This window comes from Gobius niger (assembly GCF_951799975.1).
Source record: "Gobius niger genome assembly, chromosome: 14".
Lineage (NCBI taxonomy): Eukaryota > Metazoa > Chordata > Actinopteri > Gobiiformes > Gobiidae > Gobius > Gobius niger.
In genome coordinates this window covers 28,459,323-28,481,578 of record NC_136865.1, presented here as the reverse complement: position 1 = coordinate 28,481,578, position 22,256 = coordinate 28,459,323, and the positions used below count along the sequence as shown (strand labels likewise).

Sequence of the window (22,256 nt, the reverse complement as noted above, 5' to 3'; positions counted from 1 at the left end):
AAGTAGCTTATCTACCGAGTAAAAATTGCCCGTCTCTATTTTAAACCAGTGTAGGCTGTGGCTGGAGGAAGCTGACCGTCTCACATAAGCTACAGTCAGAGCTGGTTCCACATTGTACCGCGTTCGTGTCATTGTTTTGGCAGCAGGAGACGGCATTGTGAGGCTGGTCCTTATTGAGAAAATGAAAATGTCAGGAGCCGAGGGGGAAGATATTGTTCGGCGAAGCTCTAGTGGGTGGTACACTTAAATAGAAACATTTTCAAAGCAGGAAACTATGCAACAGTCGGGTGGTTCTCCAGACGAATCAATCCGAGGAGTAACTCGAAGTAAAGACTAACTACAGTCAAAGATTAGTTAGAAAAGTCGTGGACTGAAGCTGGATTTCAAGTGGAGAATTTGCCTAAGGTTATACACGTCTGAATGGGCGAGACGTGGTTTTAAAATAGACTTGGAAGCTTACAAGTCTTTATTTAGTTCACTTAGACTCGCTGATGTACTATACTATGCATCTTTGTAACCCAGATAACATGGCACACAACAGGGCTGCTTTATCGCCGCAGCCGAGCCTTGAACTTTCAGGCAGTAGGTAGAGTGCCGTCTAATAATAAGAAAGTGGGTCATCCTATTTATCACTAACTAGTCTGTACTGTATGCAGGGCACGGCACCCGCCTCAACGCCGTAAACTCACGTCCCACTGTTTTTCCTATAATTCATCTATTCATGGTTTTCCGGTAAAGCACTGCCTTGTTGGACGCAAATTAGAGATTAAGTTTTGTTTTTAGTGTTGGGTGATATTAAAATTAACAATGGCAAACAGGAAGTGACAGTCACGGGAAAAAATGAGGTCCACAAAATGTCCTGCTTATTCAGTGTCTGAAACAGTGTACAGAGCCATGTGGGGCTTCACAAAATAATAAATGTTTTGATATATTTGTATATCCCATTCAGAAATTGCACAGAAGCAAATTTAAATGAGTAAATAATTTAAAAGAACAATAGCAACTGCAATCGACCTGTGGTGGCTCGTGGACATAAAAGACACATTTTAAAATGAAAGATATATCCTAAACTTTATATATATATATATATATGTGTATTTTCAACTACTTCCCACGGTTAGTCGTTAGCACGGATCCAAAAGTCTATGGAGATTATGAATAGGACTTGCCTCGGCTGTTGAGCTTCATTGCGATAACATTAATTTAGTAAAGCAGTTCAACTACAAATCCTCAAATTGTGTCAAAAAGGACTTATAAATTCCATTAAGGTGTCATTGTTAAGTATTAATAAGGTATTAATAAACATTAGTAATAAATAGGCCATGATAATATGCGTGTAAAGGTATTAATAAGCTGCTTATTTTACTTTTATCTACTATTCAAAGCCTATACCTAAACTGTAACCCTAAATCCTAAAATAGAACACAAACAAGGCCACAGTAAATCAAAACGCGTGTTAACTGCATTGTGAAGTAACGTCACTTATTGCTGCGATATTTATATTTCTACTGCTGTTGTTGTTGCATGAGTGGAGAGAGGGGGCGGAGTAACTGAACCCAAGTGTCGTGTCTTCCGGGTTGGAAAAATACCTCCAGAAAATACTTCAAAATGAGTACTGCATAGTGGTAGAGGTACAAAATATAATATAAATGCCTATAGTTTACTTTGGAATGACTAGATTAGCATGATACAGATCCTTTAATGTTTGGTGCTGCCCTGTGTGAGGAAACCTCTGTGGCTTCTTGTAATTTGGACATTTAGCACTATACTATGCAGCCTTAGTCCATTAATGTCCTAATAAAGCGTTTTCTGGTGTTTTTTCCCATTGTTCAGTCTCTGGAGCTCCGGCTGCATAGTGCCTCTCCCTCACTCCAGGTCACGCCCAACAGCACCATCCACAGCCTGGTCCCGCCCACGCACCCGCGCCTCGCCGACCTGTGGGGGGCAGCGCAGGTCGAGGCACATCAGGTGAGACTCATTATCTCAACAAGTCATTAAAGGACATGATGTTTCTGACCATGACAACTTCGCAGTTCAGACTCATTCCTAACTTTCCTGAAGCGTTCCTGCAAACAGCTCAAAGTTACTTCCGGGTTATAAACTTAAAATAGTTTATAATGCAGTGCAGACTCATTTATGTTTGTGATACAAGAAATTTGATCCAGCCCCTTTAAAATATCCAAAATATTTACTCAGGTAAGAGTAATGTTACTTTAAAATAATTTAAAACTGAGATTAGGAATCTCATTTCCAAGGGGAGTCCTGGCCCCAAATGGGAACCTACTGTACATCATTTTAGTGGTAGGGGAAACCGGAGTACCTGGAGTAAACCTACGCAGACACGGGGAGAACATGCAAACTCATCACAGGAAGGCCCCGTCCAGGTGGGAATTGAACCCAGGACCTTCTCGCTGTGAAGTAGAAAAGAGTAAAAAAAGTACTTGGAGAGAATTAGTACTGAGTAACTGTTCGAGTATAAAAGTCTGATTCCTGTTTTAGTTGTGACATAAATAATAAGAAACAAAACATGGAATAATGTGAAAATTGTAATATTTACAAAGAAAATACCATAAAAACGAATAAAAAAATGATGAAGTATCAAGTAACAAAACATTAAAATCATCTATTTTACGTGTCAAAATGTCACATAAAGATTTACTCAGTGTCACAAGCTAATATTTTTGTTACTCAAGCAAGAGTACAGATACTTAATTTTAATATAAAATAAGAAAGCCTTTATTGAAGTCACAATGGAGAAATTTACTTGCTACGTTCAGCTCAATAATATTACTCAAGTAGAAGTAAAAGTACTGTATGAAAAAACTACTAGTAAAAGTACAGTTACTGAGTAAATGTAACTGAGTACTACCTGCCACTGCTATTCATCAGATCGACTTAACAATATCCACATTACTCTACAAAATGATCTCAGTGAGACATCGTGGGGAGGTCTGGTAGAAATGCTACTGTCGGCTGTGCTCACTTTGTTGGATTTAATGTCAAAGCTCAGATGGAAGTATAATATAATTGAATTATTCGTAGGTTTTAAAAGAATTTTCAAACAGAAAATTCCTGAAGTTTGTCTGTGAGAGATTGAGTAATACATTTCTACTACTTCTACTACTTCTTCTAGTACACAGACTTCATGGGTTTAAATCAGACATAAACGATTGTGGTTCATTTGATTAAAGAAATGCCAGTATTTTACATTCCCAGTTGCCGCATTAAAGGTTACGACTGGCATTCCCTGGTCACATGTGACTTTTCTGATTCTGCAAGTTGGTGTTTATCCATTACTTAAAGTGTTGAATTATAGATTTTGCAGGTAATCCCTCCCCAGCCATATCTCTGACAGTTTTATTATCACAGCTCTAATGCTGAGACGCTGATCCGGAATGACTGTTTATCCGCTCTGATCCGTGTGAGCCTCTCGTCAGCTGCGTTTCACAGGATCTTCATTACAGACACTCGGAGCCTGCGCTCTTGTGCTCTCTGCAGACAGATCCGCTTTGACGCCGCTCATTTACCTGTGCTCTGTGTCTCCCGGCTGTGGCCTCTCGACAGCAGCCGTATGTAGCTCACTGTCTGTAGCAAAGGCAGTGTCAGCGTGAGGAGGAGGACAGGTAGGAGGAGGCAGGAGGTGCATGGGGCGCCCCTCGGAGTGTGCATGCGCCTGCCCTGGGACCTGGAGGGAGAGTGGAGAGGGGTGTTCTGCAGGAGCATGTAACAAAAGCATTTGGACTTAACATTGATCGCTCTTTTCAAAATGAGGGAAAATCAGTTCGATGACTCCTTTGGTGTCATTTGTGGAATATTATATCTGATACAGTTTGACAAACCCCTGCCTGTAATAACACAATACTTCACCGTATAACCGATACATTTTTGTTCGTACTTTAGTTTCCAGCACAGTAATGGCATGGTAATAAAATAGCAAAAGTATAATAATTAGGGATATCATGCTATGACCCCTCTACCTTTTACCTGTGGACATCAAGCTTTAGCTCAGGGCAAACAATACAAGGTAAAATAAAAAAAATCACATTCAAATGTTAAGAAGTTTAAAAATGAAACCCTATTTTAGAATAAACTATGAAGTTTATACTTTTAAAATGTAAATGAATAGATAGGCTTAACTGTCATATTTGTCATCTATGTGATACTACTACATAATTGTGAGCAGTAGTGATTTCAACATTCATTCATTAAAGGTGCTGTAAGGGAACATAGTAGACGGGAGTATTTCCTCTGTGTGTTTTTAATCATGTTCTGGGAAAGGTCCATCCTTTTACCATGTTTTTACTGTGCTGTAAAGGAAAGTGCTCCAATCATTGATCACTGACTTAACTCTGGAGCGGATTGCATCATGTGTGGCATGTCGACTGGAGAAGCATGGGACGTAGGATTCAACATGAGCAGCATTTTGTTTTATGTTTTACTTGACTAGACAGGAGTCTATTACAGGATTATTCCTCATTTTCCTGCTGTTTATGTTTGATGTTTTAGGTTTGACAAACCCCTGGAGCAGCTGCAGAGAAATGTTACCGATGGCCTGTTCCAATGTCCCTTCAATGCTCACACATTTCTTACTACTACAGTGCATCTCCTAAGGCAGTGGTTCGCAACCCTGGAGTCAGGACCCTCACAGGGGTCACCAGATCATATTTTCCATGTAGTTCAAATGAACCTGTCCTGTGGGGGTCACAACTAACAAGGTAGAGAAGCGCTGTCTTAAGGCATGTCACCTGTGAATGAACACGATTGTTGCTTTGATGAAGTGCATGTGTGCAAGAGCATGTTGACTGGAATATAATGTTTCTAATCGTCACTAATTAAGTTGTGGGTTCAGTTTGACCAATGCACTCGATCATGAGGTCATAAGGGCAACAAACAATGGTTTCTCTAAATGCTTTATGCTGAGAATCCTTGTTCACATCTTGACTCTGTTATACTGACTATAATGTGCTCTATTTTTGTATCTGGTAACAAACTGAACAAACAGGTCTTGCAGCTCATTAGCAGCTCCTGAGTTGCATTACATTTCACAGATGACCTTTTGTTCAGCGAGAGACTCCACAGACATTTCTCTAATAAAACTTTAACCATGAGAGCTCCAATAGGCGCTATAGTCGATATAAACAAGCGGCGCACACCTATCCACAAATCCACCTCTATCGCCTAGAACTACAGCTCTGTGTGTGAAGGCTGTGTACATTCAAGAATAATCTGCCAGGGCTCTGTACCGGTGAATGTTGAGCCCACAGTTTGCAGACGATGCGGGTGCCGACTGTCCCCAAGTCTGAGCGGAGTTTCTGAGCGTGTTACCCGTTTTCAGGTGGAGATCGTGGGGCAGCTGGGCGGACAGATGGCCGACATGGCCGGAGCGATGGTGGAGACGCTCGGAGAGGGGCCTGAGCTGGTGTCAGGAGGCTTCACAGAACAACGGGATGAGTACGACGAGGAGCTGACCAGGGTACTGACACAACAGGGTTCACATCATGCACAAAGCACAAGCACACATTTTGTTGTAATGATGAAAACAAATCACATATTCAAAGTAGAAATGATTATACCTGAACACAGAAAGAGCCTCACACTTTTTTATGGCTTAAATCTGTTTCCAATAAACCCAAAAGGACTCTCTCACAAGACCAAAATCCGAATTACAGCTAGTGCAGGTCTCCCAGGAGTTCAGGCTCAGTGACTGGAGCTTCTGAGCTTGATACTGGTTCTTTTGTCCATTTAGCTTACTAGAAGTCCAGTTAAGTTGTTTGTAGAAGCTACATGGTACATAAACCGCTGAACATCCAGGGGTGTTCACAGAGAGGACTGCTACTGCTGCTACAACTACTGCTGCTACTACTACTACTACAGCTACAACACTACTGCTACTGCTGCTACTGCTGCTGATGTTGCTGCTACTACTGCTACTGCTACTAATGCTACTAATGCTACTATTGCTAAACTACTGCTACTGCTACTAATGCTACTAATGCTACTACTGCTAAACTACTGCTACTACTGCTACTGCTACTAATGCTACTAATGCTACTGCAACTGCTACTAATGCTACTAATGCTACTACTGCTAAACTACTGCTACTACTGCTACTGCTACTAATGCTACTAATGCTACTACTGCTACTGCAACTGCTACTAATGCTACTAATGCTACTACTGCTAAACTACTGCTACTACTGCTACTGCTACTAATGCTACTAATGCTACTACTGCTAAACTACTGCTACTGCTACTAATGCTACTAATGCTACTATTGCTAAACTACTGCTACTGCTACTAATGCTACTAATGCTACTACTGCTAAACTACTGCTACTACTGCTACTGCTACTAATGCTACTAATGCTACTACTGCTACTGCAACTGCTACTAATGCTACTAATGCTACTACTGCTAAACTACTGCTACTACTGCTACTGCTACTAATGCTACTAATGCTACTACTGCTACTGCAACTGCTACTAATGCTACTAATGCTACTACTGCTAAACTACTGCTACTACTGCTACTGCTACTAATGCTACTAATGCTACTACTGCTAAACTACTGCTACTGCTACTAATGCTACTAATGCTACTATTGCTAAACTACTGCTACTGCTACTAATGCTACTAATGCTACTACTGCTAAACTACTGCTACTACTGCTACTGCTACTAATGCTACTAATGCTACTACTGCTACTGCAACTGCTACTAATGCTACTAATGCTACTACTGCTAAACTACTGCTACTACTGCTACTGCTACTAATGCTACTAATGCTACTACTGCTAAACTACTGCTACTACTGCTACTGCTACTAATGCTACTAATGCTACTACTGCTAAACTACTGCTACTACTGCTACTGCTACTAATGCTACTAATGCTACTACTGCTACTGCAACTGCTACTAATGCTACTAATGCTACTACTGCTAAACTACTGCTACTACTGCTACTGCTACTAATGCTACTAATGCTACTACTGCTAAACTACTGCTACTACTGCTACTGCTACTAATGCTACTAATGCTACTACTGCTAAACTACTGCTACTACTGCTACTGCTACTAATGCTACTAATGCTACTACTGCTAAACTACTGCTACTACTGCTACTGCTACTAATGCTACTAATGCTACTACTGCTAAACTACTGCTACTACTGCTAATGCTACTAATGCTACTAATGCTACTACTGCTAAACTACTGCTACTACTGCTACTGCTACTAATGCTACTAATGCTGCTAATGCTACTGAGGAGGTGGACAGTTTCAAGTACCTGGGTGTTCGCCTCAACAATAAACAAGACTGGTCCCACAACACCAACGCCCTCATGGACAACACCTCCCACCCACTGCACGGGACTGTAGAGGAGCTGAGCAGCTCTTTCAGTGGAAGACAGACACCCTCAGTGCAAGAAGGAGCTGGTCCTTCATCCCCACTGCTGTCAGACTGAAGAACAAGACTATAAAGCAACATGTGCAATAATCCCTTTGCAAAACTATGTGCAGTAATCTCTGTACCAGCGTCACTTATTGACAACCTGCACTAGGACTGTCAACTTTACACCTCGATATTCTACTTTTTATAATCTGTAAAAGATACTACTATTTAACTGTTTGCACATTTCCTGTCTGTTTTGCCCACCCTGAGTGATCTTATTGCCGATTGTAACAAGTGAATTTCTCCATCGTGAGATCAATAAAGGATTATCTTATCTTCGAAAGACTGTATTTACAAATTCTCCTTCAATTTCACAAAGCCACATTTTCTATGGAAGGCCCGGAGCCAAAATGTTGGCAGTGTGTGAGTCTCTTCTGTTGTCATGCATAAAAAGCTCCACTCTTTGACAGATAAAAGCTCTGCCTGTCCACTCACGCATCAACTGTGAGGTGCAGCAGATGTAGGACAGATGGTTGATGGATGGAGAGACCTGATTTACATATTTATGGTAATATGGCCTGACTTTAGAGAGAGCCCACACGCTCTTTAATGTACCCATACAGAAGATTAGAGACATAAGTTAAATATAGAGCATTAGTGGAAACATCGGCTGTGAAAGATTATAGCTGGAGATGATATTGGTGTTTGCAGATAAGTCTAGTGGACTGTAGAGCGATGCCACCAACACAGCTCTGTCTTTTAAAGTCTGTAACTAAGCAACAAAGTAATGGACGTAGCCTTGGAATCTACCATTTTAGTGAGTGACATTTGTAATATTATTTTTATAAGATAAGATAGCCTTTATTGATCTCACAATGGAAAAATTCACTTGTTACATTCAGTAAACCTTCGCCTCTGCCTAGTACTGCCATTCACCTAAATGTAATGTTTATGCAAATCTTATGCTTCTGACTTCACCCCGTTTGGAGCTATAGGATTATACTGGGAGAGGCCAAATGCTAGGAACATCTTTGGTCTTTTTGCGTGACTGAGGGCACACAGTTATTCCATACTGTGATATGTTCTTACCTGAGCTTAGACGAGTTGATCCGTACCTGTCTGGTCTTTGTGCCTGTGGAGGAGCTTGGTCGCTTCTAACTTCACCCAGTTTGGAGCCATAGGAATACATTGGGAGAGGCCAAATGCTAACAACATCTATGGTCATTTTGTGTGACTGAGGGCACGCACAAAGACCAGACAGGTACGCATCAACTCGTCTAAGCTTTCCATATCTCAGTATGGAAAAACGGTGGCCTGTTCCTTTAACCCTTTAACTCCCACCTGAACGGAGCACATTTTCTCCAGTTTGGCTTTACCCCAGTCCAAAAGCTTCTGGAAAAAAGCTGTGAAAATAGCAACAAAACTGAGACGAAAACAATGAAGTGAGAAAACATTGATGAAAAAGTGGCAAAAATGTCACAAGAAATTGACCAAATATTGACAAATGTGACAAAATGTGACACAAAAATAACAAAAATTTGATAAAGATTGACGAAAAAATGACAAAAATGTGACAAAAAAAATGACAAATGTGACAAAAAGTTACAAAAAAATCACAAAAAATTGATAAAAAATGGACAAAAAACGGACAAAAATGTGACAAAATGCTACAAAAAAAAGACAAAAATGAGATAAAAATTTGAAAAAAAAAAGACAAAAAGATGACAAAAAATTGATAAAAAATGGACAAAAAAATGACATAAACGTGACAAAAAATGTGACAAAATGCTGCAAAAAAAAGACAAAAATGAGCTAAAAATTTGAAAAAAAAAAAGACAAAAAAATGACAAAAATGTTATAAAAAATGGACAAAAAAATGACATAAACGTGACAAAAAATGTGACAAAATGTTACAAAAAAAATACAAAAATGTGATACAAATTTGACTAAAATTTGACAAAAAAATGACAAAAATACAAAAAAATGACAAAAATGTGACAAAAATGTGATAAAAAAAATGACAAAAAAGTTACAAAAATGAGTTGACTACCCAACAAAAAAATGATGAAAAAAAAATCTGATGACGTGAGGAAAAAGATCCTCTCGGTTCAGGCGGGAGTTAAGAGGTTAACTGTGTGATTCTCATGGTAGACATGAAACTGTGAATGAACACATGAGATTATGTAGCAGTGACGATCCTCTCTCCTGTCGTTTGTCTCTTCAGGTGGAGGAGGTTACATTGACTTTGGAACCGGAGCCGTTCTCCCTGACACCCTCCCCGCTCAGAGAGGACGCGCCATCCACCCGCGGCTCCAGCCCAGGACTGTCCAATCACAGCGCGGAGAACGCCATGACCATCCAACCGGAGCGCTCGCCTTTCGAACCCGTGCCGTGCGTCGTCCGGTCGCTGGAGGAGAAAGACGAGGAGCCGGCGGAGGGCTCCATCGTGGTTGTTGTGACTAACTAACAAAAACTCGCCACACCGGACGATGAACAAACTGAACGGAGACACTTCAATAACCAACCAAGATATTCTACCAGATATTTACCACGCGGAGTGAGCGAAAAGGCGCTTTTGTTTCCCCCCCGCAGAAGGATTAATAATTGGAATATGTGAAAATACTGTGCTTCTGCTGCAAAAAACGAGGATGTACAAAAACTTGGACCAAAGCGAGTCTGACCATGGACAAAGAAAAGCAGGTGGGATTCTCGCAAATGGGACACGCAATGTGACAGATGGGGCCTCGTTCTAACTAAATTCAGCGCAATACAACTGACATGCAACAGCCTAACAGCAGAACGCGGATAACTGTGAGTGCTCAGGGCCGGGCTGCACAATGCTGGGACAAGATTCGATTTTAGGCTTGAAAATACATATTCAGTTCAAAAACAGAAGAGACTGAGATACTGCTAAACGAATACAAAATGACATGTATACCAGAACATGTTTGTAGGGTCAAAACTACAGCTTTAAACACATTGAGACCCACGGAGGCGAAGGATATTGAACAATGTCGGTCTTTGTGATACGCTAATTACAACCATTCAAACTGAGGCTTCGATTTGATTGTGATTAATTGTGCAGCCCGCAGCTCCGAACGACAGCTTTGAGTGTCAGCGAAATATTTTATCCAAACAATCTATTGATGTCTTATTATACTGATGTAAAAATGAATATCCCTATGTGCCAAACGAGTGGGGAGAACTACCCTCTGTGTGATGACGGTACACTATTTAATCTGATTGTGTGGGCTGAGGTAACTACAGTTTTTCACGACGATGTAAAATTGATGCTCTGCTGGTTTGGAAATCGCTTGTCAAATTGGCAGCACAAAGCAGTCAGATGCTCTTTGAGGTTTAGTGGTGAAACACTGGTGCAATGGTTTAACACAAAATACACCCAAAAAAAACAACATTTCAGCTACAGTTTTTAATTGTAGCACCGATTCAGGGCCTTTTTGTGCTCACTGGTAGGGCTGGGCACCGCTACAGGAACAGGCCACTGTTTTTCCATACTGAGATATGTTCTTACCTGAGCTTAGACGAGGTCATTTGTACTTGTCTGGTCTTCACGCGTGTCCTCAGTCACGTAAACACAGCACAGACGGCGTTACCATTTAGCATGTAGCCTCTCCTCCTCTCCTCTATAGCTCCAAACCAGGTGAAGATAGAAGCTACCGAGCTCTTCCACGTTTTCCCTATTTAAATAATATAATCATATTAAATAGGATGCGTGAAGTGTTACACGATCCAAGTATAGTTACACTTATCTCTTTACATTCAAGTTATGATGCTGTCGGTACAAGGACAGCATTAAAGGAAGTGATATGCCTTTTTTTTGGCGCTAAAAAAAAAGAGAATGAAATATCTTTGCATAAATCTTCCAAACAGGCATAAGACTGGAATTTTAAGTAGTTTGTCCGTTGTCAATTATATCGTCAAATATATCATTATCGTGATAGAGATTTTAGGCCGTATCGCCCTGCCCATTACACATTACACACATACACATTTCTTGATATTGGAGGTGAACCCATTATTGTATATTTGCAGGTCTTCCACACATTCTGTTTTCTGGTTCTAGATGACATATATTTTAGTATAGGTGTCGGGAAAAGTAATGTTCAAGTATTGGTATCAAAAACTAAGTGTCGTTAAAGAACTGGTATTGGAAAATGTAACGGTGCCCAGCCCTGCTCACAGACCAGTGTTGCTAATCCATTTCAAATGCAGCTCTCACATTTTTTCTCTTTCTTAATCGGCTGCTTTATCTATAAAATGCACCAAAAACATGCTATAGCTAGACCCTGAAAAGGTGTTTTTTTTTTTATTTAAAGCTAAAAACACAACTGGGAAGCCACAATTGAACTCTACTGGCATGTGGCTAGTTGGCTACTGGCCTTTTAACGAACTATCACAACAATAAGGAGGCAGTAAATTCAGAATATATTGCTGATTTATCCTATTGCAGATTCTGGCTGTTGAAAATGTGCGTGTTTGTAGTTACGCAGCGTTAGGTCTGGTGTTGAGATTTCTCTGTGTCTATTGTAAATCCTCTGACACTCAAAGCTGCTGCACTCAGGGCCATTTGCAAAACTTTTTTCTGGACACAACCAAAAGATAGTGCATGTTCTCGACAGTCACTCCTAACAGTATAACACCGGATACACAGTAATAATGACATTGGATTTCTTTTATAATAAAAGAAAAATGTATCTGTATGAATGTAGGGCTGCTGTGAGTAATGTGTGTATGTTTGAATGGATGGTGCTCGGTTTGTCTCTTAAATATATTTATTCTGGAAAAAAAAGACACTTCTCCTGGTGCCCTTCTGTTCATAGACAAATCGAAGCTAGAGATGCACCGATCCAGCTTTTTTGCTTCTGATACCGATACTGGGGGTTTGAGTATCTGCCGATATCTGATATTAACACATTGAGTGCCAAAAAAAAAAAAAAAAAGGAGTTTTTGCGTTTTAATGACAATCGGCTCACAACTTATTTTTCTCTCAATATTTCAGCTCTATATTCTCTTAAAACAACGTGAAACTCACGGCCAGACATTCACAATTATCGATGTTCTTTTCTGAAGCCCCTGTTTTCAGTCACAGCCTAATGAAGAGAGTGAAATGAGGGAGACAGTTGTGTTTCATGAAACCCCCGTTATCTCTGTTTCTAGAAAAAAAAACTAGCCTCTGTCTATCTTAAATTTCTTTGGAGCTACGAAGAGCTTAGAGTCTCATCTTTCAAACGAGCCATAGCATGTGTCCATAGCTATAGCAATACGCTGTGGTGATACAAATATCATGAAACATAGTCTGGATTGTTGGCACTCTACAGCTAAATCCCCAAAACAGTGCGGCCTCAATGTGTTAACCGATACCTAGAGGTTTCCTAATAAGTGTCTTTCTCTGAGTGAAAAAGTGAAGGGATTAATATGAACAACTCAGATCAAGTGATCTGATCACTACAAATATGTTTTTTGACACAGCATTCATAAACTAAAATACAAACACTTAGTCAGTAGTTTCTGTCCCAGCCTTGATTAGTTGCCGCTAACATTAGCTTACTTTTGCTAACCGCTGCATTTTGTGCTACTAGCAAAAATACATTTGCAAATGCTAAAACTAACTCAGTGATTGAATTCTCAAGGTTCTGATCTTCAAAATGAGGCACAGCATGTCGATATCCGTTACCAGTATCGGATGGGTGCATCTCTAATCGCAGCAGTTCATTTTATTAAGAGATTTTCTTTTTCCTTTGCTTTAGTAATGCATTTAAATCACTTAACATAAGGTTTTTCTGATATTACGTCTGTCCAATCTTCTTACATTGAAACAAAACAACTGGAATTACATTTAAAAGAGAACTCAACTCAGTCATGGATTAAAGATGCCAAAAAATATAGTCCATACTCCCTGGATGTCACCTTTATACACTGTTCCAAATATGTAACTACTTTTGTGCTTCGTTTGCTTCTTTAGACAAGCGTTTCTATACAGCGGCTCTTTCACAACATCACAGCTTTAGCCAAAGGACAAAATGTGTCCAACAGAAATCCACAAGAAATGTAATTCTCCCCAATACCCACTGCTGACGTCTCTTTAACAATTCAAATGCCTCTAAATTGACGGCACGGCCCTGTTAAGTTTCCGTAAGCGCTCCGGCCTTCACGCTGTTCTCTGCTGCACAGCGTTTTGTCAAGGTCAAACACTTTAGTTCTATCGGACTCTGGTTTCTCCCCAGTCATCAGTTTGGTGGAAATGCTGTGCTCATTTATAAAAGTGGCCACGCCGAGGCTTCATCACTGTCTGGGCTGCGTTTAAGAAGAGCCCTTGTCCGCTCCAGGGCTATTATCCTCAAGAGCGCAATAAAAACTTAAGACGAGAGCAAGTCGGTGCTGGCTGAAATGGTTTTGTGGAGAGATCCAAACACAGAGTACTCCAAAAAGTAATACAGAAAATTATGATAATCTTTAAAAAGATTTGGAACGCCGCCGCTCAAACTGGTGTTTGTAAACTCAGATATGACCAGACTGCTCCGAGTTCAGATATAGGGATATAGACAGCAATGACGGAAGTGATGTGAACCTTTGCTTTTGGTCACAGCCTTCAATATAACATTATTTAGCGTGTTTTGAATTATATCCGGTGTGAAGAAATGTTCATATAATGTTAGCATCTCATTAGCTAACTGTTGTAGCATTAGCCGTTTTGTTTGCATATGCTAAGGTTGTAAGCGTTGCGGCTGAAAAACTATTTGCAAACAAACTATCGTATTCCTGATGAGTCTACATTAATTGTGGTGTGATGTGGCGCCATATTCTTAACTTTTCCTTCTCCCGTTTTGCATTTTATGACGCACTTCCAGCGCCCTCTGGTGGTAAGTTTCAAAAACACAGGCTGTCCCATTAAGGTTCCCGTGTGAGTAATGTGTATCACATTACTGTGGCTTTAGGGCAGATGTGGGCAATTTTCATTTTCATAAGGGGCCACATGAGAAGCCTGAACTGAGTCGGAGCCGCACCAACAATAACTCAAACTTATCCTGCTCAACTCTGTGTATTTTGAATAGCTGATACCTATCGTTTAGTAGGACTATTATTTTCTGTAAATATTTAACCATGTCAAGCCAAGGACGCGCATGTGTGATCATCATTATTTCGCTTATTCAACTTTTTATCCTCGTTAACTTTAACCATTGCACTGAAAGCTCCTCTGTGCTTCCTTCAAAGAGTTTGTTGGTAATGAAGCGATGATGCTCTATAGCAGGGTCGCCGAGTACATTTCCCTGGGTCCAAAATATATGGGGAGTGTATCACTGGGGTCCATAAACAAAAGCTCCAAAATTAAAAATTGTTTTGATTGGGAAAATACTACTGAGGAAACTTTTTTCAATAACTGAATAATAATGAGCCTGGCAGGACTGTAGCCTCATAAAAACACTGACAATGTGTTGTTTATATCCTGATCTCTCATTATGTCAGTGCCCTCTGCTGGACACCTGTGGAATTCTTTCCTTTAATTTTTATTTAAGCTGCCCCCTAGAGGCTGGAGTGAGCATTCTGGTAATTTCTTTCAAAAAAAAAAAAGATAACTACGCACAGGAATGGGCTAGAAACAAACTTTTTTTTGGACATACTTATACATTTACGCCGTATAAGTCGTGTGCTGGACTGAATTATCGTATTTTGCCCAGGTCTATTTTGTGGCTAGCGCTTATAACTACATCCTAAAGTGTGACGTAACATGATTAGCATAATGTCATTACACCTGCCTGCGCCGGAGGAGACCGATCAGGACTTAAACGCCACGATAGGGATCTGTCCTCTGCGTGTCCTCTCGTCCTGATAATCGCCCGAGCGTCTCTCGTCTCTGCATCACATCAGATCATCGGTAAAGCTGCAAAAACATGGCGCCGCGGACGTCTTAATTGAGCTAATGTAAAGAGCGGTTTCCATAATGAAGGAGGTTTAATGTGTCGAGTAGATTATTCCAATGACAACTTGAATATGCAAATGTCAGTCAGAAATCACTTTATTAAGCTGCATGGTTTTCAGATTTATAAATATATATGTAAGAGTTTAACATTCTAAAAAGTATCTAAACTGCAGCAAACAGTCTGTACAAAAGTATCACTAAATAACATTCAGGTTTAAAGACTTTTAAGGCGTTACCTGAGAAAACAAGGTTGAGCTAATGATATATAATGATATTATTATGTGACAAACTTGATTGAGAAGTGAAGCTCCATCCAATATCCATGATTATACTTTCCTGAAGCAGCACTGCACTGTATTGACATTAATTTAGCTCATAGCAATTTCATATCATATTATTCAAACTCATTCAAATCAGCCCCGCAACACCGCTTATCGTTTTTGACTGCTCTGAAGTTCAAACCATTTGTATCGTACCAAGAAAACCTCGCATCATTTTGACTAATAATCTGGCTGAGAAAAGCGGCCGATACGCTGTGGAAAAGAAACCGTGACCCCAGATGAACCAAATGCAAAGCTGAGAATGGCTGTATCCGAATGTCCACCCTAGTCCCTAACCCCTCATTCACTACATAGGCCTGCACTATATAGTCGACTATATAGTCACTGATTCTGTTGGCGATTCGGACACAAGCCACTACTTTCTTCGCGCTGCGTGACGTCACGCGCGCTGCGGCTGCAGATATGTTTTTGTTTTGTTTTTTTATATGAATTTATTTATTGTTACAAACGTTTATTTTATGAAAGAGAACGACTGTTTTAGCACCTTTACAGGCGTTACTATCATAAAAAAAAAGGAAAGAAAAAAAAAAAAAGTCACCCCGGCGTGAGCTCAGAGACGCCGAAACTAGGTCACAGGCATGTGTCCGAAGCGCCAGCAGATTGAGTCACTACATCTGCTAAAAGTTCGCGAAACTCCGGGAATAATGTATTTCTGCGATAAAGACCAACCAGACTCATGAGACAGTGGAATATTTATGGATAAATACGAGTCGGATACGCTTTTACTTCACATGGATTTTACGTGAATGGCTTGGATTATTCGAGAGGAAGCTGTCGGTCATTTAACAGCGCAAGCTAAAGGTTAGCAGCTAACGTTAGCATCTTTTCACCGTAACCGGTTATATGTTGGTCGTTTATTCATGAGAAATACGCAACACACGACTGAAACAGCTGATTTCATTCAGTCGTGTTGTTTAGTTCAAAGACCTGTGGCTGTCAGGCTCTTCTCCGACTCTCGCAATGCATTGTGGTCTATATTGACCCGTTTAGTGACCATCGATGCTCACTACTTTTCCAGATGCATTGTGGGAAATTTCGAGTGCACTACTTTTTTCTCTCTGGACATTCGGAGACCCCTACAAAATGGCGTGAGCACTATATAGTGCACTATATAGGGAATAGTGTGGACATTCGGATACAGCCAATTATTTTTTATGAGAAATCGCCAATCTGCAGAAGCTAAACAATAGTCTCAAATCCATTCATGATAATTTCTGCTACGTTTTAAGTTCTTTTAAGGTTCTCCAAAGCTCAAAAGTTCTCAATCTTTATCATGGCTTTAGAATTTGATGTTCATTTCCATTTACCAACATATGTGTTTGTCATTTTTAGGACATGCTTATAAAAGTGTGCTATAGTGCAGCTTTAAGCAAACGCTTCTCGACCTACAATCAGAAGACTTTTGGTCACACTAAACTTTACAGAGCAGTGATAAGATGGAAATAAGATGGAAATAACACGGTAAATAGGTGAGGGTTGTAATTTAACATGTTACAGCGAGGCACTACAGGTGAATAGGAAAAATTAATGAATGTGACGAAAGCAATCTGAAACTTTTGCTGTCGATAACTGGCATTAATGTGAGGAAAAACGTAGAGCAAGTTTTGTCATTTTATGTGTTAAAGGCACACTGCGCAACATTGTAGACTACACTAAACAATCAGAACAAAATATTCTCCTAATGACCAGCTCGACAGAGAAAATGCTGTTACTGCAATGGGTAATCAAATGATGGATTTGGATGAGAACTTAACCTCTTTAAATCTCAAATTCTGCTGCCGTTAGTCACATCTCCATACGAGCGATCGCTGTTATTGTTTACTTCCGCAATTTTCGCCGGATGTTTTGGTGAATGGTCGGCAACAGCTGATGCATACAGGCCTCTAACTCGGTTTTATATAATGATAGATCTGTTACAGTGCAAGAGAAGCAATGCACTGTTTATGGACATTGTTTTTGCTGATTATAGGATTTTATTAAAATGTTTATCAAATATGGAAATGTAAAATGCCTACCACGGCCAACGGATGTGACGACATCGCGATCGCTCGTATGGAGACGAGCTGGAGACGTCCCCACTCCCGGTAAAGGTACAATCATGTCTCAGAAGAGCGGAGCTGATTTTTCAATACTGAAAATATCTGTCATAAAATAAATGCTTGTACTACAATTTTATTTATTGGGTAAAATTCTACGCAGTGTGACTTTAAAAATGGCTAAAAATGACTATATATTTGGCGAAGAAGTGTAAATAATGGATCGCCAGATTTAAAAGTATGATTTTATCTTGTCCATCCATCCATTTTCTTCCGCTTTATCCGGGGCCGGGTCGCGGGGGCAGCAGTCTCAGCAGAGATGCCCAAACTTCCCGATCCACACACACCTCCTCCAGCTGTTCTGACCCCGAGGCGACACCAGGCCAGCTCGGAGACATAGTCCCACCACCGTGTCCTGGGTCTTCCATGAGGCCTTGTCCCACTAGGACATGCCTGGAACACCTCCCGTGACATAGTGTGACATAGTTAAAGATTTGCTTGGGAAAAAAAAACGGAAATGAAATTTTGCCTTGTTTATTGGGGTTCAAATGCAAAGAATTAGGCTAGGAATTAATGCTGAAAAATCCCAGAGAAAAACTCTCTTTTAAGCCCAAGACTGGGAAGTTTGTAGTCTGTGCTGTTGTGGAGATGTTGATGCAAGAGTGGAATGAAATCCTCATTTTGGGTGAAAGGTCTGTAACATTTGCGCATGTACTATTGCTCATCCACATTACAGAGTCTTGCCGGGGGGTTTGATGATCACTAAACATGTCAGTATTTGTGAATGGAAACGTGTGGGAAACACAGCAGACACAGCAACGTTTCCTGAAAAAATCCTGAGCGGAAGTTCACGTCATGAAGTAAACATCGTAAAGGGTGAGTTTAGTCAATCTTTACTTTCAAGAGACTAGATGCAAGTTGGCCATTTTATTCTCACTACTGCCACCTCAGGTCATACGTGTAACTGCAGCTTCTATATTAAGCTCGTGCATGATTCGGATCCGAAGTAGTTGTGGTGAACAGGTCTGAGCTCATTCTACACATTAGGACATGGGGAGGAAAATACATAATTTTAACATTTTTAAACTCCGTATAGTCCCTTAAGCAAGAGAGACAAAAGAAACCAAACCACTGTATGAAACATTGATGTTTTCACCTGAAGTGTCTCGCCTTAATCAAACTCGCACGCTATTACACTTAACAAACCAAGTTATTTCCGTCCTCTTCCCATGTTATTATTGTGCTGCAAAGCAAAGTGGTACCGACTTTTAAAGAAACGGCAAAACCATAACAAAAACAAAACAAAATGGAACAAAAATAAGTTGATAATAAATATAAAATAACTATAAAAAACGCGAAGACTTCACATGTTGTTAAACTGGAGTGTTGTCGTCGTCGCTGTCGCCCTCCTCCCTCACAAACAGTCTCTGAAGCGATCGGGGCATTGGCGAGGGCGGGGAGGAGGAGGCAGAGGAGGGGATGAAGAGCAGCGGGGGAGGGACGGGGGGAGGCGTGGGCGGAGTACTGCTGTCACTACTACAACTACTGCAACTACTACTTCTACTCCGACTGGTGCCCGCTTCTATCGAGCCTCTCTCTATCCACACCTCGGCCTGGTCGTCGCGGCTGTTCGGCGGGGGCTCTGCGGGACAAGGGGGCAGCGGTGGGAGTTGGAGCGGGGGCACAGAGGGGGCGGGCAGCGAGGCAGGGTTGGTGACAGAGGTGGGGGAGTTGGGAGCGGAGGACGAGGTGGAGCCCGGGTGGGATTTCGGGGCGGATTTGTGGCTGATGTCGCGGAAACTGGCCAGAGGGGGACGCAGCCGCACCCCGGAGCGGGTGGAGCCCTCGATGGCCTTCTGCAGCTGCGGGGGTTGGGGTGAGGGGTGGGGAGTGAGGGGTGTTGGGGTGGACAGAGGATAAAGGAAAGTTTAAGGAGAGGGGTTAAAGTGCACATGTAGGTTTCATCCAGAGCCAGGCAGAAGCTGATGTTATTGCCAAAACTACTTGGTCACAGTGGGATATTTCTGAGGGAATTCTCAAGCGGTGCCGTGTTTCCTGTATATTTTATCCTTTTTAGTTAATAATATGTTTTGTCCAATGAAATACATGACTAGCTCAAGATTACATGGCAGGTAGTGAGTTACTCATGGACAGTTAGAAACATCCTTCACTTCACTGGAGGAAACTTCCAACAGATGTTTTTGCCATGAAGCTAACGGCTAACACTAAATGAAAATTCAAATAGCACCAAGATTGTGAAAAAAATAATAATAATTGACTTGTCAAAATTCTTTTCTAAAAATCTTTTTAGTTGTTTTAATTTGTGTTGTTTTTGATACAAGCTGATCAAAACTCCAACGCAGATGTTTCCTCCAGTCAAGTATTTTCAGCAAGTCTCAGTGACGTCATGTTTTCTTCAACTATTTATTGATGTATGCAAAACATTGCAACACCCTATGACAGGGGTGTCCAAAGTGCGGCCTGGGGGCCAAAGGGACAAATGGCCCTCAGACCAATTTTTGGTGTCCCTCTGCCTTTTTGCTGAATCGGGACACATCATCAGAGATAGTTCTTTTTATTTGAACTGTAATAATTCTACACAATTCTGACTGAACAACTAACCTTTTACTGTGAGACAGAGCTGGCATGAAGGTTTTGAGCAGAAATAAAGGTGTGCAATTTCAACCTCTGCTAGTCAAAGGTTTTGCGGCACTAACCACCAATCTATGGCCCTTCACCCTGTGTACGCTTCAGTATGCGGCCCCACAGGGAAAAAGTTTGGACACCCCTGCCCTATGGGGAAACAGTGAGCGAACAAGAGCAGCGACCTCCGAAGAAATCACTCGTGTCACTGAGTCTTGTGTCATTCACTTTTGAAAAAACAAAGATTCAGTTCACTGTGAACATTATTTAAACTCGTCCAGACCAGGATCAATAAAAAACATTTGAGAGACTGAAACATGAGCTGCTAAACAAATAAAACAATCTCACGCATTTCAGAGTAAGTTTGCAGAGGTCTAACCAGCAGGATTACCAGGTTTAAATACGTAAATGCAATCATTCAAATTGCAATTTTCATTTGAGTGCAATTAGTTGTCTAGCTCAGTGTTTTTCAACCACTGTGCCGTGGCACACTAGTGTGCCGTGAGATATTGTCTGGTGTGCCTTGGAAAATTATCCGATTTCACCTAGATGTTTTCTTGAAATATTAGGTCGCTAATTTCTTTGAAACAAGAGAATTAGTGATGCATGGATGCAGGGCCACAGTCACAGGTGGCGGTGACTGTGGCCCTGTGGCTAGCGAGAAGATACGGTGTTCCTATTCAAGACACTTTGATGTGACGACTCAATATAGGCTACAGGGTTACATTTTTAAATATTTTCTGCTGGTGGTGTGCCTCGTGATTTTTTCAATGAAAAAAATATGCCTTGGCTCAAAAAGGTTGAAAAACACTGGTCTAGCTTGTCATAGAATGCATACAAACTGAAGAGCAAAGAACAAGAAACTGCAAGAATTTTCAACTCTTTTGCTTTAGATTTTCCCGTAAAAGCATTTTGTATCTCAGTGATAAAATAAAGTGGTTGAAAATAAATGAGATTCTTTATGTGACACAGACAATAAATCAGCAAAAAGTGCATTAGCTGGAAGCAAGAATCCGCCATGCGATGAAGAAAAATAAGCTGGTAGTACCAGTATCAGCAGTTGTAGTGGTAGTAGAAACACTCACTATTGTGCAATGCCTAATGAAGCCGTGTCCTTACCTCTTTGAGTGCGACGACTCCCACCAGTTTCCCGATGCTGGTGACGTAGGCGTGGCTCAGTCCCAGCAGAGAGAACAGGGTGTGGGTCTGGACACACACAAAGTTTATCCTTTAAAAACTGTCTCTGACTCCCATTTCACAGGTGGAGCACGGCTTAAACTCCTTTACCATGGCCGTCACAGTCTCCTGACCCAAATAAACATCTTTGAAAACATCAGCGCATGCAAGAAAGTCCGGAAGGCAGGAAGAATGGGAAGAAGAATGAGAGATGAGATAGAAACCTCTGCTGTGGGCTTTTTTTTTTTGCCTTTTCTATGTGTGTTTGGGTGCCTAAACTTTTGTTGCGTTGAGCCGACATGACCTTTGTATTTTCTAACCTTGTGAAGCGAAGTCCTCTCCACGAGCTGGAAAGGTGAAGGGTCCACTCGAATCTCATCAATTTCCATAGGTTTGTCCATCTCTGCCTCTTCCCACGCTTTTATCTGCGGCAAATAAAACGAGGACCAAGGTTACCCGCGGCAACCGGCACAAACCGACCAGACAGCGCGGAAAATCTCCCGGGGGCAAAGTGTGGAAGGGCTTTGAAAAGGAAGTGTATCATTTCATTTACATGTTTAAGCATATATTTAAAGCCTAAAGCAAAAGGTATTAATAGAAATCATCCATATGAATTTACTGTACAGTGTTGGAGAAAAGGGTATAGTAATAAAGTCACTGCACTACAGGCATTTACAGAAAACGTTTTTTTTTTTTTAATCTTTGAAACGCGATGCCCTTGTCCCCCCCTGTCCT

The 22,256-nt window shown here is 41.0% G+C and overlaps 2 protein-coding genes across 5 annotated transcripts in view; one reads left to right on the top strand and one right to left on the bottom strand.

Annotated features, from left to right (window-relative positions):
• The window catches only part of LOC306973898 (uncharacterized protein), a 73,673-nt gene extending 63,450 nt beyond the window's left edge, over positions 1-10,223 (top strand). For all 4 annotated transcript variants that reach the window (XM_079570978.1, XM_079570977.1, XM_079570976.1 and 1 more), the window contains 3 exons: positions 1,834-1,968; positions 5,336-5,473; positions 9,611-10,223. In XM_079570978.1, the coding sequence (XP_079427104.1) occupies positions 1,834-1,968; positions 5,336-5,473; positions 9,611-9,853 (516 nt within the window). In that variant the 3' untranslated portion in view covers positions 9,854-10,223. The remainder of the gene's footprint in view (positions 1-1,833; positions 1,969-5,335; positions 5,474-9,610) is intronic.
• An 8,691-nt stretch (positions 10,224-18,914) lies between these two features.
• LOC306973413 (chloride channel protein-like) overlaps positions 18,915-22,256 on the bottom strand; it is a gene marked incomplete at its 5' end in the record, with an annotated part of 50,373 nt that continues 47,031 nt past the window's right edge. Inside the window, 3 exons of the mRNA XM_079570339.1 lie at positions 18,915-19,564; positions 21,465-21,551; positions 21,842-21,946. Coding sequence (XP_079426465.1) covers positions 19,076-19,564; positions 21,465-21,551; positions 21,842-21,946 — 681 coding nt within the window. The 3' untranslated portion in view covers positions 18,915-19,075. The remainder of the gene's footprint in view (positions 19,565-21,464; positions 21,552-21,841; positions 21,947-22,256) is intronic.